Source organism: Manis javanica, chromosome 11 (genome assembly GCF_040802235.1).
Source record: "Manis javanica isolate MJ-LG chromosome 11, MJ_LKY, whole genome shotgun sequence".
In the NCBI taxonomy this organism is placed as follows: domain Eukaryota; kingdom Metazoa; phylum Chordata; class Mammalia; order Pholidota; family Manidae; genus Manis; species Manis javanica.
In genome coordinates, this window is record NC_133166.1 from 78551242 (window position 1) to 78569989 (window position 18748).

At 44.1% G+C, this 18748-nt stretch overlaps 1 protein-coding gene across 1 annotated transcript in view; it reads right to left on the reverse strand.

Annotated features, from left to right (window-relative positions):
• Positions 1–207: 207 nt before the first annotated feature.
• Positions 208–18748, reverse strand: part of LOC108390459 (kinesin-like protein KIF28P) — a 49060-nt gene continuing 30519 nt past the window's right edge. The window contains 7 exon segments of the mRNA XM_073217728.1: positions 208–694; positions 8316–8403; positions 8405–8450; positions 16405–16510; positions 16774–16868; positions 17105–17271; positions 17973–18105. Coding sequence (XP_073073829.1) covers positions 515–694; positions 8316–8403; positions 8405–8450; positions 16405–16510; positions 16774–16868; positions 17105–17271; positions 17973–18105 — 815 coding nt within the window. The 3' untranslated portion in view covers positions 208–514.

Here is an 18748-nt window from a genome sequence, read left to right on the forward strand (position 1 = left end):
CCAGGGTACAGGCACTAGCACTCCCTGGGGCATTGCATGCATCTCAAATAAACCCGTGAGGACAGAAAGTAAGTGGAGATAGGATATCAAATGTGTTCAGAGCAACAATACAAAATGAAGGGCATGAAATAACCGTTGTCTCAGGTCTGACAGCAAGAAGTTTATTTGAAGTCAAACAGTTTACTGTAAAAATATCAATGGCAAATGCTTATCAGTTGCTTCTATGTGCCAGGCAGTGTTCTAACCACTTTATATTCCTTTATTTTGTTAACCATCTGCCATAAGTACTATTCCCATTCCCACAGAGCTCAGAGCTGCCAGATATCTCCCACCTCACCTTCAGCCTGGATACAGACCCATTTTTACATGATTTCAAATCAAATTGGAGATAAGTTTTGCTTTACAATGGTAGAAGAAATAGATTTCGTGGGAAGTGGGTCTAGTAAATTGAGTCCACAATTCAGCTCTGGTATCCATGTTAATTAAGCTCATTACTGCACATGATCTTTGCCACTCAAAGCTCAAGTGTGTCAGCAACGCACCCTAGCTGTTCATATGCAGTAAACATTCTCTTCTTTTTCACTATCTGAGCCACATTTTTCAGTTTCCACAAGCTGGATTCAAGTAGGTCCCCAAAGTCCTTTAACATTTGTGACTGTTGGTGCACAAATTATCGAAGCATTTGATCATCTTCCTAAAAAATAAGAAAGATAGTTACTAGTAGACGCACATCATTGGAATAAAATGTGTGTGCATGAAGCAGTGCCCGGTGGTTCTCCCTCTGGCTGGAAAGCTGCCTTTGGAAGTTGCCAGCAGAGGCCATAAGTGAAGGGTCCCCACCAGTAAGATGGCAAACTTCCGGCTTCTCTTCGGGGGTCCTCAGTTCCTGCCGGCGCCACCTGAAGCCCAATCACCTCTCGCCCCCCTCCCAATCCCAGCACCTAGCCAACAGCCAGCAGCCCCGTAGAAGTGACACCTCAAATCAATTCATGCCCCTTCCTATATAACCCAGCACCTTTCCCTAATAAAGCGGAACTCTCCGGTGAATTGCTGCTATGTGTCGCTCCTTTCCTTTCATTGGTGCCGAAACCCGGGAGACAGGACACCCCAACTGGGCCCCGTCTTCCCCCCGACACCAGCAGCAGCTTGCCCTCGTCCTCTTTTTCCGGCGCTGGCTCATCACACTCACCACTCCTCTCTGGCCTTTAGGTAAGTTTTCCCCCCGGAGTGGGCCACTCTCCCCCGAGCTATCGCAGTACCATTGACAGTGATCGTCCGGCAAGGCCCTGACGCTCGGGGATGAGGAGGGAACTCTCCCCGCCTCAGGCCTTCACGGCTGTGGCGGACCCTCAGGCCCCTCCTCCAACAGCCATAAATCCCCGCCTCAAGCCTTTACGGCTGCGGCGGACGCTCAGGCCCCTCCTCCGACAGTCATAAATCCCCGCCTCAGGCCTTCACGGCTGCGGCCGACTCTCAGGCACCCCCCTCCAACAGCCATAAATGAGGTGACTCCTTTGTGGATGAGAACGCTCCCTTTCCCCCCCTCCTCCTTCTGCTCCGTCCGCCGAAAACGCCTAGCGCTAGGTACCTCGTGACTCCGGCACTCTGCCTTCTTAGGGAAGTCTGGGTGACGACCCACACTTCCTAAGAAATTCCGACTCGTATACGAGTTTCCGCAGACCACCAAGGATCATCGGGGACGCCCTTTGTCTCCTTGTGGTCTGCTTCCAGTCCGAGGATCTCTGTTCGTCTTCCCCTGTTTGTCTCCTTCTCTGTCCTTTAGCCATGGGAGCCTCCTCATCCCTCCCTGAAAGTTCACCTCTTGAATGCCTGCTTAAGCATCTGGCTACCCTCTCCCTGACGCCTGATATAAAACCAAAACTTCTCCGTAAATATTGCTCCCAAGATTAGCCGACATACCCCCTAGACAATAACAACCAATGGCCCGCAGGGGGAACTCTTGATCCTAACATCACTCGCGATCTTTTTAACTACTGCCAGCGCCTGAAAAAATGGAAGGAGATTCCCTATATCGAAGCTTTCCGCCTCCTCCTCTCCCCGCCCCCTCCCAAGTTCTCCTAGCCTGCAAGCCGCCACCCCTGCAGAAGCCTCCCGTTCACTCCCTTCCCCTTCTTCTCCTACAACAGCCCTTCTCCCTTCCTTCCCCACCATCTCCTCCCCCATCTCACCTCCTCCACCTTCATTCCCTGCAGATTAAGCCTGAGCCTTTCAGCCCCCCTTTAACTAGGTCCCGGGGGCCTCCTCCGTCTTTGCCCTCATCACCTGTTTCTCCCCTGTTAGGGACCGCCTTTGTCTTCTCACATGTTTGTAGGGAGAATGGGAAAGCACCTTCCCCCATGTCTGAACGCAGCATGGGAAAGCACAAGCTAGAGAACAACCGGTGCAGTCCTTGGAAGTTATCTGTCCACAAAAACATATCTTGTCCTCGAAGATGAGCCAAGACTCTTCACTCTGAAAATAGGGAGACCTTGAAGATGTGTAGAAACACCGCCCCTGCTTCTAGCTATGCCCTTCCCCCCACTTGCCGATGTGGCAGGAATGGAGAACAAAGAACATTCTGTTTACAGATTTCATAAGCAATTAACTGGAGCCCTGCTGTAGCTCAGTTAGTAGAGCATGGGACTCTGAACCTCAGTCATGAGTTCAAGCCTAACTAAAGCAGCAGAGGCAAGCAGCTGGGCTGCAGGCTGGCAACATGTGGGTCTGATTCTATCTTTCTTTATTTTCTTTGCCCCCCTTCTGCACTTCAGGACCTGCTCGACTAGGCATGGCTAGACCGCGTCACTCCCCCACAGACTGAGCCAGAACCCTTCAGTCCCCCTCAGACTCAGTCCCAAGAGCCTCCCAAAATTATTGCCCCCCTCTGGGAAGTAGCAGGATCCAAAGGCAGCATGCGCGTTCACATCTCTTTCTCCCTAGGAGATTTAGCCCAACTAGAGGACAAGCCCAACTTGTCCCCAAACAAGACCCACACTGGGATTATAACACCGCCATGGGTCTCCACTCTTGAGATATTTTTGCCTCCTGCTTAATAGCAGGTCTGAAAAAGGCAGCTCGTAAAGTAGTCAATTTTCAAAAGCTCCAAGACATAATTCAAAAGAGAGACGAAATCCCCTCTGAGTTCTTAGACTCACTCAAGCCCTATTACAGTATACCATCCTGGACCCAGAAACACCTGAAGGAAGACATGTCCTTATGACATACTTCCTAGCTCAAAGCTACCCCGACATTAAAGCTAAACTCAAAAAGTTAGAACAGGGCCCCGCTACCCCACAGACTGAGATCCTAACAGTGGCCTTTAAAGTCTTCCATAACCAGGAGGAGGAGAAAGAACGCCATAAACAAAAGGCTGATCAGGCCAATTTCCAAATGTTGGCCCAGCTGATAAAACCACAACCTGGGTGCCCCTCTACAAACAAGCCCCCCCCAGGAGCTTGTTTCAAGTGTGGAAAAGAGGGACACTGGTCAAGGGAATGCCCCTCCCCCAGATCTCCTACCACCCCATGCCCCAGATGCCACAAAATGGCCCACTGGGGGTCTGATTGCCGAACCACCAGAAGGGGAGGCTGGACGAACAACCCCCATCCTAAGCCCGCCATAGTGGGGCTGACAGAAGAATATTGACGGGGCCCGGGGGCTTCTCGCCCGACCATTTCCATCACCAAACAGGAGCCCAGGGTTACTTTAACAGTAGACGGTCGCCCCATCTCCTTCCTCCTAGATACAGGAGCCACCTTCTCAGTCTTGCGAGAATACCTGGGCCCTACCACGCCAGCCATTACTCCTATAGTTGGGGCAGGAGGTAAACAGATTTTCCCATTAATCCCCCCCCCCTTTTATGTACAATCCAAGACAATCCCATACCTTTCTCCCACTCCTTCCTGGTTATGCCCCAGTGTCCCATCCCTTTACTAGGACGGGACATCCTTTCTCTCCTCCATGTTTCCATAACTATATCCACTCCCACAGCCCCCAGTACTCCCTTTCTGATGGCCCTCATAGCTGACGACCCCCCTGTACCCAATGAAAGCTCCGGTTCTACCCTCATACACCCTGTAAATCCCAAAGTTTGGGACATTACAAGCCCCTCCGTGGCCCTATGTCCCCCTGCCTCTATCAAATTATGTGACCCCTCTCAGTATATCTGTCAGGCCCAATACCCCCTAACCACTTCAGCCCTCATAGGCCTCCAACCCATCATTCAAGATCTCTTAAACAAAAATTACCTCAGACCCACTCACTCCCCATTTAATACCCCCATATTAGCTGTTAAAAAAACCAATGGATCTTTCTGCCTTGTCCAAGACCTTCGCCTCATCAACATGGCTGTTGTCCCTATCCATCCCTTAGTTCAAATCTATACACCCATTTATCGCAGATCCCTGCCTCAGCATCCCACTTCTCAGTCCGAGATCTCAAGGACACATTTTTTTCTATCCCTCTGGACCACTCCTCCCAAGATTTTTTCGCCTTCACCTGGATGGACCCATGCACGAGACATTCTGAACAACTCACTTGGATAGTTTTGCCACAAGGCTTCTGAGATAGTCCCCATATTTTTGGACAAGTCCTAGCTCAGGACCTCAAACATTTCATCATGATCACTCTGAGTCCACTTTATTACAATATGTAGACGATCTTCTACTCTGCAGTCCCTCATGGGAACAGTCTCAACTTGACACTGCCTCTCTACTTAACCTTCTAGCTTCCAGAGGTTACCGGGTATCCCCCATCAAAGCTCAGATCTCTTCCCCTTCTGTCACTTACCATGGATTCCTTCTGTCTCAACAAAGAAAGTCCATTACCTTAGACAGAAAATGACTCCTCTCTGACCTGCCCGTTCCCAAAACCAAGACAGAAATCCTTTCCTTTCTAGGCCTGGCTGGGTATTTTAGAGAATGGATCCCTAACTTCTCCCTGTTGGCAAGACCCCATACGACCTCAGCAAGGGCCCCCCTGAAGAACCATTATCATCCTCACCCTGACACTCCTTCATTAAGCTCCATCAAGCCCTTGTGAAAGCCCTAGCTCTCCATCTCCCTGATTTGTCAAAACCCTTCTCATTATACATTCATGGGAGGTCCAGTCAAGCTCTAGGAGTCCTAGGCCAATATTATGGCCCATCCTTTGCCCCAGTAGCTTATCTCTCCAAGCAATTAGACCCCACAGTTCAGAGATGGGCCCCCTGCCTACGAGCATTAGCCGCTAGGCAGCTCTTGCAGAAAGAAGCTCATAAACTAACATTCGGGGCACCCCTTACCATTCTGTCCCCACATCACCTAAAAGATCTCTTAACCTACAAAAGTTTACAGACTCTCCCTCCCTCCAGACTCCTCACCTTACTGTCCTCTTTCCTCCAAAATCCTGTTCACCCCCTTTGCCATCCATACCCAAATCATGACTTTTTCTTCCTTTACTGCTCTCTCACTTTTTTTCCTCATTCCTATTGTCTTCCCTGCTACCCCAGACTCCTTTGTATTGCGATTCAAAGTCAGACATACTTACACACAGCATCAAACAAAAGTTACTGCCCTCATTGCCACATCAGACTGCCCTCTGAAAAGCTGCTCTGAGCCTTTATACCTCCACTTTCCTCCCTTCACTGAAGTGTTCACTAACAGCTACCTTTATTCTCCCTCCCTCTGCTTCCTCTATGACCAAAGACAAGCCTATTGCAGGCGATGGCAAGACACCTACGGGGGATGTCCCTACTGGTCTTGCGCCATTCACTAGATGGGTAACTTCCAGTACCCACAGTATTACTCCTCCAACCATTTCATGAAATATCCCAACGGCTCATTCTCCTTATCAATCCCAGATCCCTGGGACTCTCAATGGGCCGCCAGAGTCACAGCCTCAGTTTACTACGGGGGGTCCTCGACCCCCCACAGTACCCTTCATATCTCTCAAGAGTATGTTCCCTCTCACTCCCAGATCTCTCAAGTTGCATCAGATAGCAGACATTCCGAAAAAGTCATTATCCAAACACTTGACGGCGCCTCTTCACCTTCTTATTCCTCCTACTCTTGGTTACAGCTCATTCAAGACACCACCATCTTTCTCAACCACACCCTCAACACCGCCAATTGTTTCTTGTGCGCATCACTACAGCGCCCACTGCTGGCCGCCGTGCCCCTTAATATTTCCAACTACTCTTTCCATGCAGAAGGACAACCCCTCCGCCCCCTGGCAGACATACCCCTATGGGAACCAGAATACGCAGATAATCTCACCATCCACCACTGTGTAGGCCCAACTCCACCCCCCTCCAGCGCACTTCACTGCCTCTCTATCTACACCCCTACCTCCAGCTCTAAGACTTTTGCACAACCGGGACACTTCTTTTGGTGTAATGGCAGTCTTTTCAACTCACTGTCTCCCAACTCCAATACACCCTGCATTCTCGTCACCCTAATCCCACAGTTTACACTTTACAGCATGGCAGAATTTCTTGAGCTCCAACCTCCTTTGCCCTCACGCACAAAAAGGGCTGCTTTCCTTCCCATCATAGTTGGTATCTCTTTGACCACTTCAGCCATTGGGGCAGGGTTTTCGGGAGGAGCCTTGGGTCACTCTCTATGGGCAATTAGAGATCTCAACGCCAAACTTGAGGGAGCCCTGACATCCACTGCTGATTCCCTAGTCTCTCTCCAAAGACAGGTCACTTCGCTAGCTAAGATCACCCTTCAAAACCAGCGGGCCTTAGATCTGCTTACAGCTGAGAAGGGCGGCACCTGCATGCCCCCTTAATCCAGCATTGTAGAAACTAACATTACCAAACTCACCGACCTTGCCTCCAGCCTCCACTCTGCTTCCAATTCCAACCCATTCTCTTCAATACTAACAAATCCCCTCCTTACCTGGGTCTGGCCCATTGCAGGCCCCATAATAATCATTCTTCTCGCCTGTCTCTTCTTACCCTGTATAATAAAGTTCATCAAATCCCAAGTCGGAAAAATCTCTAATCAAGCTTTCAACCAGCTTTTACTCAGGAACTACCAGCTTCTGGCCACAGAAGATCCCTCACCCTCAGGTGACCTCCTCACCACACGCTGAGATGGACCCCTCTCTCCGCTGGAAACTGTTCCTGGAAACAATGGCCACAGACGCCTGGCTCCTGACACCCATATCCTCTTGGCACCATTGGAATCAACAGGTCCTCAACCTATGGTTACAGGGAACCTTCATTGATTTCCAAACCTGAAAAAGTCCACATCTACTCGTCCTTACTGCGGGGAGTCCTATCAACCCTTTCCTCCCAATCCTCAAGCCCTCACTCCCTTCTCCGCCCCTGTTCAGCAGGAAGCAGCCAGAGAGAAAGCAACGTCCACAACCCCATAGAGGAGAAAGGGGGGAATGAAGGGCCCCCACCAGTAAGATGGCGAACTTCTGGCTTCTCTTCGGGGTCCTCGGTTCCCACCGGCGCCACCTGAAGCTCAATCACCTCTCACCCCCCTCCCAATCCCAGCACCTAGCCAATAGCCACCAGCCCCATAGAAGTAACACCACAATCACCCCATGCCCCTTCCTATATAACCCAGCACCTTTCCCCACTAAAGCGGATTTCTCCAGTGAATTGCTGCTGTGTGTCGCTCCTTTCCTTTCAGTGCCCACCACACTTAGGTGCTGTCAGAACTGAATCAGTGACTGTAAAGCACTAGTAAGTCATAGAAATATATACTATTGTTGCTATTACCTTTCCAATCTTTATACCTTGTCTTTTTTTGCCATGCTGCACTGGGTAGAACCTGAAGTACAAGGTCAAACAGAAGGGAAGCAAGTTGACATCCCCAGCTTCTTGCTCGTGTGAGCGGGAAAGTGTGACGTGATCAACCATTAAGCATCATATTCACTGTTTATTTGTTTACTGAGGAATGTCCATTTTATTCCAAGTTTGCTAAGAGTTTTTACTATGGTAGGATGCTGAATTTTATCACATGCTTTTTCTGCATCTATGGCAGGAATCATGATTTTTCTCCTATAAGATCTTAATGTCATGAATTACATTTATTTCATTTTATCACAATAAACCAAACTTGCATTTCTGGGATATTCTGTGCCACAGAGTTCATGAACATCAATCGGCAGTGGCCATGGCTGCCTGGAACCAGCCAGCTGTACATCAAAATAAAAAAGTGGGAGGAAAGATGGGTGCCCAGAGATAGACTCACTGTTACAGCCTCGGCCTGCTCTTCTGCTTCAGCACCCCCCACTCCCAACTCAGGGAAGGCAGTTACAGCAAATGCCTAAACCTAGTGGAGATTCCTTTTGCTCCCTGGATTCTGGCTACTTACAAGAGGTTTACAATGCCTCAGTCTGAGAAACTGGTCTCTTGCCACGTTCACGCTTTGGTAGAGCACCTTAAGAGCTCTGGCAAACTCTGTCCCAGCTGGCTTGCTGAGGGTGCACTTGGTTAAGCTGTCTGGCTGCTGGAAGTTAAGCTGTCATCCCAGTTACCTTCAGGGCACTGGAAGGCTTATGTGCTGATGTAGCAAGAAAAGATAATATTTATTTCATCTATTTATCCAGGTATCTATATTTTTATTTACTTTAGTGACATTCTATTATGTCAACCTTTATCAGGCATCAATTCAGACCTATCCAAAGAAATCTTACAAGGCAAAAGATTTTTGCCTTGTTTTTTAAATGAAACAAAATATAGATGAACTCATTAAAAAGTAATACACATTAGACAAATACACATCCCAAATGTAGGAGTTTATAGAGGAAAACTAAACAACCCAGACTTGAGTGGCCTCTCACCTTGATGACTAGAACCAATTTTCTCAAATGGTTCTCTGAGAAGCACGTTTTCCTCCCTTAGGACTCTGTTAATATTTCTTTTTTTCACTTTTTTTTTGGTATCATTAATCTACAATTACATGAGGAATATTATGTTTACTAGATTCCCCCCATCACCAAGTCCCCCCGACATACCCCATTACAGTCTCTGTCCATCACTGTAGTAAGATCCTATAGAGTCACTACTTGTCTTCTCTGTGTTGCACATCCCTCCCTGTGCCCCCCTACACATTATACATGCTATACATGCTATTCCTAATGTCCCCTTTCTTCCCCCTCACCCTTATCCCTCCCTTCCCATCCATCCTCCCCAGTCTCTTTCTCTTTGGTAACTGTTAGTCCATTCTTGGGTTCTATGTGTCTGCTGCTGTTTTGCTTCTTCAGTTTTTTCTTTGTTCTTATACTCCACATATGAGTGAAATCATTTGATACTTGTCTTTATCTGCCTGGCTTATTTCACTGAGCATAACACCCTCTAGCTCCATCCATGTTGTTCCAAACGGTAAGATTTGTTTTCTTCCTAAGGCTGAATAATATTCCATTGTGCATATGTACCACATCTTCTTTATTCATTCATCTACTGATGGACATTTAGGTTGCTTCCATTTCTTGGCTATTGTAAGTAGTGCTGCAAAAAACATAGGGGTGCATCTGTCTTTTTCAAACTGGGCTGCTGCATTCTTAGGGTAAATTCCTAGAAGTGGAATTCCTGGGTCAAATGGTATTTCTATTTTGAGCATTTTGATGAACCTCCATACTGCTTTCCACAATGGTTGAACTAGCTTACATTCCCACCAGCAGTGTAGGAGGGTTCCCCTTTCTTCACAACCTCGCCAACATTTGTTGTTGTTTGTCTTTTGGATGATGGCCATCCTTACTGGTGTGAGGTGATATCTCATTGTGGTTTTAATTTGCATTTCTCTGATGACTAACGATGTGGAGCATCTTTTCATGTATCTGTTGGTCATCTGAATTTCTTCTTTGGAGAACTGTCTGTTCAGCTCCTCTGACCATTTTTGTATTGGATTATTTGCTTTTTGTTTGTTGAGGTGTGTGAGTTCTTTATATATTTTGGATGTCAACCCTTTATCAGATCTGTCATTTATGAGTATATTCTCCCATACTGTAGGATGCCTTTTTGTTCTATTGATGGTGCCCTTTGCTGTACAGAAGCTTTTCAGGTTAATATAGTCCCACTTGTTCATTTTTGCTTTCGTTTCCCTTGCCCAGGGAGATATGTTCATGAAGAAATTGTTCATGTTTATGTCCAAGACATTTTTTTGCCTATGTTTTTTCTAAGAGTTTTATGGTTTCATGACTTACATTCAGGTCTTTGATCTATTCCGAATTTACTTTTGTGTATGGGGTTAGACAATGATCCAGTTTCATTCTCTTACATGTATCTGTCCAATTTTGCCAACACCAGCTTTGAAGTGGCTGTCATTTCCCGATTGTATGTCCATGGCTCCTTTATTGTATATTAATTGACCACATATGTTTGGGTTAATGTCTAGAGTCTCTATTCTGTTCCACTGGTCTGTGGCTCTGTTCTTGTGCCAGTACCAAATTGTCTTGATTACTGTGGCTTTGTAGTAGAGTTTGAAGTTAGGAAGCGAGATCCCCGCCACTTTATTCTTCGTTCTCAGCATTGCTTTGGCTATTCGGGGTCTTTTGTGGTTCCATATGAATTTTAAAACTATTTGTTCCAGTTTGTTGAAGAATGCTGTTGGTATTTTGATAGGGATTGTATTGAATCTGTAGATTGCTTTAGGCAGGATGGCCATTTTGACAATATTAATTCTTCCTAGCCAAGAGCATGGGATCAGTTTCCATTTGTTAGTGTCCTCTTTAATTTCTCTTAAGAGTGTCTTGTAGTTTTCAGAGTATAGGTCTTTCACTTCTGTGGTTAGGTTTATTCCTAGGTATTTTATTCTTTTTGAATGCAATCATAAGTGGAATTGTTTTCCTGATTTCTCTTTCTGCTAGTTCATCATTAATGTATAGGAAAGCAACAGACTTCTGTGTATTAATTTTATATCCTGTAACTTTACTGAATTCAGATATTCTAGTAGTTTTGGAGTGGAGTCTTTAGGGTTTTTTATGCACAATATCATGTCATCTGCAAATAGTGACAATTTGACTTCTTCTTTACCAATCTGGATGCCTTGTATTTCTTTGTTTTGTCTGATTGCCATGGCTAGAACCTCCAGTACTATGTTGAATAACAGTGGGGAGAGTGGGCATCCCTGTCTTGTTCCCGAACTTAGAGGAAAGTCTTTCAGCTTCTTGCTGTTAAGTATGATATTGGCTGTGGGTTTGTCATATATGACCTTTATTATGTTGAGGTACTTGCCTTCTATACCCATTTTGTTGAGAGTTTTTATCATGAATGGATATTGAATTTTGTCAAATGATTTTTCAGCATCTTTGGAGATGATCATGTGGTTTTTGTCCTTCTTTTTGTTGATGTGGTGGATGATGTGGATGAATTTTTGAATGTTGTACCATCCTTGCATCCCTGGGATGAATCCCACTTGGTCATTGGGATTTTTAAATTGTATTCTTCTTCTTGATGTATTTTTAAATTCAGTTTGATAATATTTTGTTAAGTATTTTTGCATCTATGTTCATCAGGGATATTGATTTATAATTTTTTTTTGGTGAGGTCTTTGCCTGGTTTTGGTATTGGAGTGATGCTGGCTTCATAGAATGAGTTTAGAAGTATTCCCTCCTCTTCTATTTTTTGGAAAACCTTAAGGAGAATGGGTATTATGTCTTCTTTATATATCTGATAAAATTTAGTGGTAAATCCATCTGGCCCAGGGGTTTTGTTCTTGGGTAGTTTTTTGATTATTGATTCAATTTCGTTGCTGGTAATTGGTCTGTTTAGATTTTCTGCTTCTTCCTTGGTCAGTCTTGAAAGGTTATATTTTTCTAGGAAGTTATCCATTTCTTCTAGGTTTTCCAGCTTGTTAGCATATGGATTCTCATAATATTCTCTAATAATTTTTTTATTTCTGTGGAGTCTGTCATGATTTTTCCTTTCTCATTTCTGATTCTGTTTATGTGTGTAGATACTCTTTTTCTCTTAATAAGTCTGGCTAGGGGCTTATCTATTTTGTTTATTTTCTCAAATAACCAGCTCTTGGTTTCATTGATTTTTTTTCTATTGTTTTATTCTTCTCAATTTTATTTATTTCTTCTCTGATTTTTATTATGTCCCTCCTTCTGCTGACTTTGGGCCTCATTTGTTCTTCTTTTTCCAATCTCAATAATTGTGACTTTAGACTATTCATTTGGAATTGTTCTTCCTTCTTTAAATTATGCCTTGATTGCTATATACTTTCTCTTAGAACTGCCTTCGCTGCATCCCACTGAATTTGGGGCTTTATGCTGTTTTTGTCATTTGTCTCCATTTATTGCTTGATCTCTATTTTAATTTGGTCATTGATCCATTGCTTATTAAGGAGCATGTTGTTAAGCCTCCATATGTTTGTGAGCCTTTTTGTTTTCTTTGTACAATTTATTTCTAGTTTTATACTTCTGTGGTCTGAGAAGTTGGTTGGTAGAATTTCAATCTTTTTGAATTTACTGAGGCTCTTTTTGTGGCCTAGTATGTGGTCCATTCTGGAAAATGTTCCATGTGCACTTAAGAATGTGTATACTACTGCAGATGGCTGGTAATTACAGGTATGCTTTGGTTATGTAACTGTACTCCTATTATGTTAATGTGTGTGTGCAATTTAATTAGTAGTTTAAAACCTATACATGCTGAAGTTATTCTACAAGAAGATATGTCGAGGAAATAATCAATCTTCCCATGTTTTCTTCCGCCTGCTACTTCTATAACTTTTCTTCTTCCTTCCTCATTATAACCCTTAAGTAGAATTCGTGCCTCATATCGAATTTACTGAGTATCATAATTCTTCCAAGTGGTAAAGACACCTCAAGACAAATGCTGGGCATAGAAGCCACAGGGCATAAAATATGCAAAGAAGTAAAAAGCTAACCTTTTCAAACAATAAGGCTTCTCTCTCACTTACCAACTTAACATTTCCCTGTATGGCCCCGGAAGATGACTGGTTAGCCAGAGACGGGTAAGATTCCTCAAGGGAGGAACAACCTAAGACAGGCACAGTTGCAGGGGGGCCATCAGGTGAGAAAATGGGGATCAATAGTGGTGAGGCTTAGAACCTCCCCCCCCTATTCTGAGAGAAATCTTCTGCATATGTGGATGTTTTATTGCCCTTGTCTAGCTTGGATTAACACATAGTCTACAGGCACACACCTGATCATCTACATTTGCTCTCTTACAACACTAAACTGTGTTTTCTACCTTTATCTTGTATCTACCACTTCAGCATTTTATTAAAAATAATAATAATAAAGAGAGAAATGTGGTATCCACATATAAATCAAGTATAAAAATCAAATGAATATTCATATTTGAACTGTTTATAGTTCATAATGCATGATCAAAACCAAAAGCTTCTGTGATGACTGCCCTTGTAATGTTCACCATGTAACTTATTCACTATGTAAGAATTTGTTCTCCATGTAAGAACTTGTTCATTATGCTTCAGAAGATTGGAGACTGATGAGAATTAGGCTTGGGGTGGATTAATGATTGTGCATTGAGCATTGACCCCCCTATACAGAATTTTATTGTGGTTAACAACCATTTGATCAATAAATATGAGAGATGCCCTCACAAAAAAAAAAAAAGTACACACTTCCAATTGTAAAATAAATAAGTAACCAATATGTAATGTATGGGATAAGGAATATAGTCAAAATATTGTAACAACTTGGTATGGTGATAGCTGGTACCTAGAATTATCATGTATATAAACGTTGAATCACTGTGTTGTACACCTGAAACTAATGTAATACTGTGTGTCAACTACCCTTCAATAAAAAATACTTATCTAAAAAAAAAAAAAAAGAATGTGTATCCTGCTGCTTTTGGGTGTAGAGTTCTGTAGATGTCTGTTAGGTCCATCTCTTCTAGTGTGTTGTTCAGTGTCTCTGTGTCCTTTCTTATTTTTTTCTGGTGGATCTGTCCTTTGGAGTGAGTGGTGTGTTGGTCTCCTAGAACGAATGCATTGCATTCTATTTTCTCCTTTAATTCTGTTAGTATTTGTTTCACATATGTTGGTGCTCCTCTCTTGGGTGCATATATGTTTATAATGGTTATATCCTCTTGTTGGACTGACCCCTTTATCATTATGTAATGTCCTTCTTTATCTCTTGTTACTTTCTTTTTTTGAAGTCTATTTTGTCTGATACAATTACTGCAACACCTGCTTTTTTCTCCCTATTGTTTGCATGAAATATCTTTTTACATCCCTTTTCTTTTAGTCTGTGTGTGTCTTTGGGTTTGAGGTGAGTCTCTTGTATGCAGCATATAGATGGGTCTTGCTTTTTTTATCCCTTCTGTTACTCTGTGTCTTTTGATTGGTACATTCAGTCCATTTACATTAAGGGTGATTATTGAAAGATGTACTTATTGCCATTGCAGGCTTTAGATTTGTGGTTATGAAAGGTTTAGGGGTAGCTTCTTTACTATGTAGTCATCTAGCTTAACTCACTTATTAAGCTATTATAAGCACAGTCTGATGATTCTTTATTTTTCTCCCTTCTTTTTCCTCCTCCTCCATTCTTTATATGTTAGGTGTTTTAATCTGTACTCTTTTGTGTTTCCTTTGATTGTTTTTGTGCATAGTTGATTTTATTTTTTGCCTTTAGTTAGTATTTGGTTGGTGTGCTTTCTTTGGTGTAGTTTTGTTTTCTCTGGTGACATCTATTTAGCCTTAGGAGTACTTCCATCTAGAGCAGTCCCTTTAAAATATCCTGTAGAGGTGGTTTGTGGGAGGCAAATTCCTCAACTTTTGCTTGTCTCGGATTTGTTTAATCCCTCCTTCATATTTAAATGATAATTGTGCTGGATACAGTATTCTTGGTTCAAGGCCCTTGTGTTTCATTACATTAAATATATCATGCCATTCTCTTCTGGCCTGTAAGGTTTCTGTTGAGAAGTCTGATGATAGCCTGATGGGTTTTCCTTTGTAGGTGAACTTTTTTTCTCTCTCTGGCTGCATTTAATACTTTGTCCTTGTCCTTGATATTTGCCATTTTAATTATTATGTGTCTTGGTGTGTCCTCCCTGCGTCCCTTGTGTTGGGAGATCTGTGGGCTTCCATGATCTGAGAGACTATTTCTTTCCCCAGTTTGAGGAAGTTTTTAGCAATTATTTCTTCAGAGACACTTTCTATCCCTTTCTCTCTCTTCTTCTTCTTCTTCTGGTATCCCTATAATGTGAATATTGTTCTGTTTGAATTGGTCATACAGTTCTCTTAATATTCTTTCATTCCTGAAGATCCTTTTATTTCTTTCTACCTCAGCCTCTCTGTATTCCTGTTCTCTGATTTCTATTCCATTAACAGCCTCTTGCGCCTCATCCAGTCTGCTCTTAAGTCCTTCCAGAGATTGTTTTTTTTTCTGTATTCTCCCTCCCAACTTGATTCTTTAGCTCTTGCATATTTCTCTGTAGGTCTGTCAGCATGGTTATGACCTTTATTTTGAATTCTTTTTCAGGAGGATTGGTTAAATCTGTCTCCCCAGGGCCTCTCTCAGGGGTTGTCTGGGTGATTCTGGATTGGACCAAATTCTTCTGCCTTTTCAGGGTGATAGAGGTTGTCATAGGCAGGTAGCGCATGTGTTAGCTGGGAGAACAAAGTCCCTTCCTGCTTGCTGGTTGCTCTGCTCTTCTCCACTGCCTGTGCCAGTTACCCACACATTGGGAGCAGACCTCAGGGCAGCCCAGAGCGGGGAGAGGCAGGCATGCCGGGTGTGTGCTCCTGCATGAACAGCACCCCTTTGCACCCTGCCCCTGCCAGCTGCATGCCAGTGGCAGCCCCAGGTCTGGCCTGGGTGGCTGTGTGCTGGGAGGAGGCTCTGAGCGGCTGCTGTGGGCACGGATGTGCCCAGGCTGCTCTGCTGGGGCCACACGGGAGGGGGAATGAATGGCAGGTTGCTTATCACCGTGAGGGGTTGCAGGGCTGCATTGCCTCCCCGGGGGCTGGGGCGCCTGGAGTTCCCCAGGATTCCCAGCTGCTTGGCTGAGTGTGCCGAGACAATTCCCTCCAGCTGTGAGGCCCCTGTCCCTTTAAGACTTTCAAAAAGCACTTGCTTTTCCTTCATCCTGGGGGAGCCAGCTGTGGGGACCCGCTTTCAGATTTTAGTTTTCCGTTTTCCTAATATCCAACACACCATGCAATGTGTGTCTGCTCTCCTGGTGTGGATGACTAGGGCTTGGTATTTAGCAGTCCTGGGCTCCCTCTCCCTCCCTGCTCCAACTCCTCTCCTCCCACTGGTAGGCTGGGGTGTGGGGAGTGTTTGGGTCCTGCCAGGCCACGGCTTGTATCTTACCCCCTTCATGTGATGCTGAGTTCTCGCAGATGTAGATGTAGCCTGGCTGTTGTACTGTATCCTCTGATCTCTCTGTTAAGTGTAGTTTTATTTGTTGTATTTTCAAAAATATATATGGTTTTGGGAGGAGATTTCTGCTGTCCTACTCACACTGCCATCTTCCCAAAATCTCCCTGTTAATATTTCTGAGCAGTTCCGTCTCCTGTTCTAACTTGAGCTGTTTCAGATAAAGTTCTGGTATCTGGGTTGATGTAATCTACAAAAAAACACATCAGTTTTAGCCTTTTGCTGGATTATTTGCATATCCTTTGAGACTGGCAATTTTTACATATCCCAAGAAAAGTAGATGGTGTGGGGGTGTGGTGAGCAAGGTTTAAGCCCTGAAGTGTACCCAGGAGTAAATTAAAAAACATGTGTTATGGGGAAGGAACACTGATGATCCGCAGGCAGCTGGTCTCTTGAGATTTTTTAGTTATCTGTGATGTCCATGTTAATGTCATGTAAATGTACACACCTGACCTGTATCCTGGAAATGTTCTTGGTGTCCACCATGACATGGCCTTCACCTGTGAACATGAAGTCTGCCTGGGAGCAGCTCTGTCTGGCACAGCATCCTGTGGTGTGGGGGAGACATCAGGGAAAAACACCTCAGTTGTCCAGCCCCCGTGTGTGTGAGGAGATTCAAACCAGGTCATCAGCTGTGGACGAGAACCCAGGGACCCAGGGAAGACTGCTCTTGGCTGTTAAGACCCTATCCACCTACCTCCGCAACTCCCTCTGTGTCCTAGATAGAGTGACATGAGATCTGATTAAAGAATGTACCATGCAAAAGAGGAAGTCAGCACATTACCTTGAAGACCTCATAAGTCAACAATGAGAGTATTTGTCTGTAAATAATTCAGAAACTCCTGAGATGCATGTAAGGCTGTAAGTTGGACAGTCTCTTCAATGGGGGGATTCAGAATTTTCCATACACACTTGGTATATAAAGTTTTTGGAAGATCATACATTCTGTACCTGAGAAAAGAACATAAAACACAGCTTAAAACCAGAAGGGACATATTTGTAAAGAAAAGGATCAGATGAGCCAAAGAATTAGAGCCTGAACTGGTTAGTGGATAAAAGATGACCTATAACTGATTCTCATGATTGCTGCTTCCAACATGTGTTATTCAACATGAGTCTCATCACTAATGAATATTAACTGTCTAACAAAAAGAAAAATGGATTTTGATATGTACTTTCTCCTCAAATAATCTAAAATTGTTCATTTCCCATGTGTGATATTTTGGGTTTTGTCCTTCAAAGTCTTCTTTTTTGCTTTATCTCAATATATTTTTAGCCTACTTATTTTAAATTGCCCCTGCCACATTGTACTACAGTTCTTTTGTTTCCAACTCAAAGGAAAAAACCAGCAACCATCATTCTACTTAGATAATATAGTTTACTGGATATTCCTTCTGATAAGGAAATTGCTGACTCTACTGCTTCAGTCACTTAGAAGGATCAATACACATGGATCAGAGTCCAGCAACTTGGAGGGAGGTGTGACTTCTCTCTATTAAACAGTTTGGGGGAAATAGTCATTTTCGGGTTGAGCTAGCAGAGAAATGAAATTCCATAATAAACCCCTTTTTAAAATAAGGAAAGACTCCCTTGCACGAGCACCCAGGAGATAGGTGGTTTGTGCATAGCAGCCTTGCAGGGCAGGCTGGTGCCCCACCTGCATGCCCCACTCTGGATCTTCCTTTAGCCACTTGGTGCCAAGGCACTGCACAATGTGCATCTGGAAATCCATGCCCTTGCCCAGCAGCTCCAAAGGGTCAATAACCACATCCTCCTCACCACACGCTCTACAAATGGAAGAGGTAAAAACTGATCACAGGTTTGCCTGGGCCTAAGCAACTTGGGATGTTTGGTGATATCAAAATAGACTCCTTATGAGATTGCCAAGCCCACCGAGGAAGGATAGGGAATATTACCAGCTGTAGAATTCACTCAAGAAGCATACGGCCTTCTCAAGGAGGAGACAGGATTATAATAGCTTTATGCAATAAATAAAAACTAGCACTGACAATTCAAGTAGGTTCCCAGGAGGACAGAGGGACTGTCACCCAGAGAAAGCCAGCTGGATGCCCAGAAGCACCAAGAAAAAAGTGAATTCTTCATAGTCCAGAGTGAGCCCTCAAGCCTACAAGCTCAGAAACCAATGTGGACAGCTTTCTAAAAGGTGACCTCTGTCATATCAACTGAACTCACAAAGGCTGAAACCTACAAACTAGAATGTCACTTTATTAATTTGCATAGGGAAATATGACCTTCAGGTGCCTAGAAGCCTGAGGGGGCCAAGTGATCAGAAAGTTGCTTAGAGTTTCTCAGTAAAGATGAGCTGGTTGTCAGCTTGGCCTCTTGGTCATAGGGCCTTGCAGTTCTCCTCCTTCTTGAGCCTATTTCCTCTTCAGAAAGATGAAAAGTTTGCCCTGGGTGCCTATGA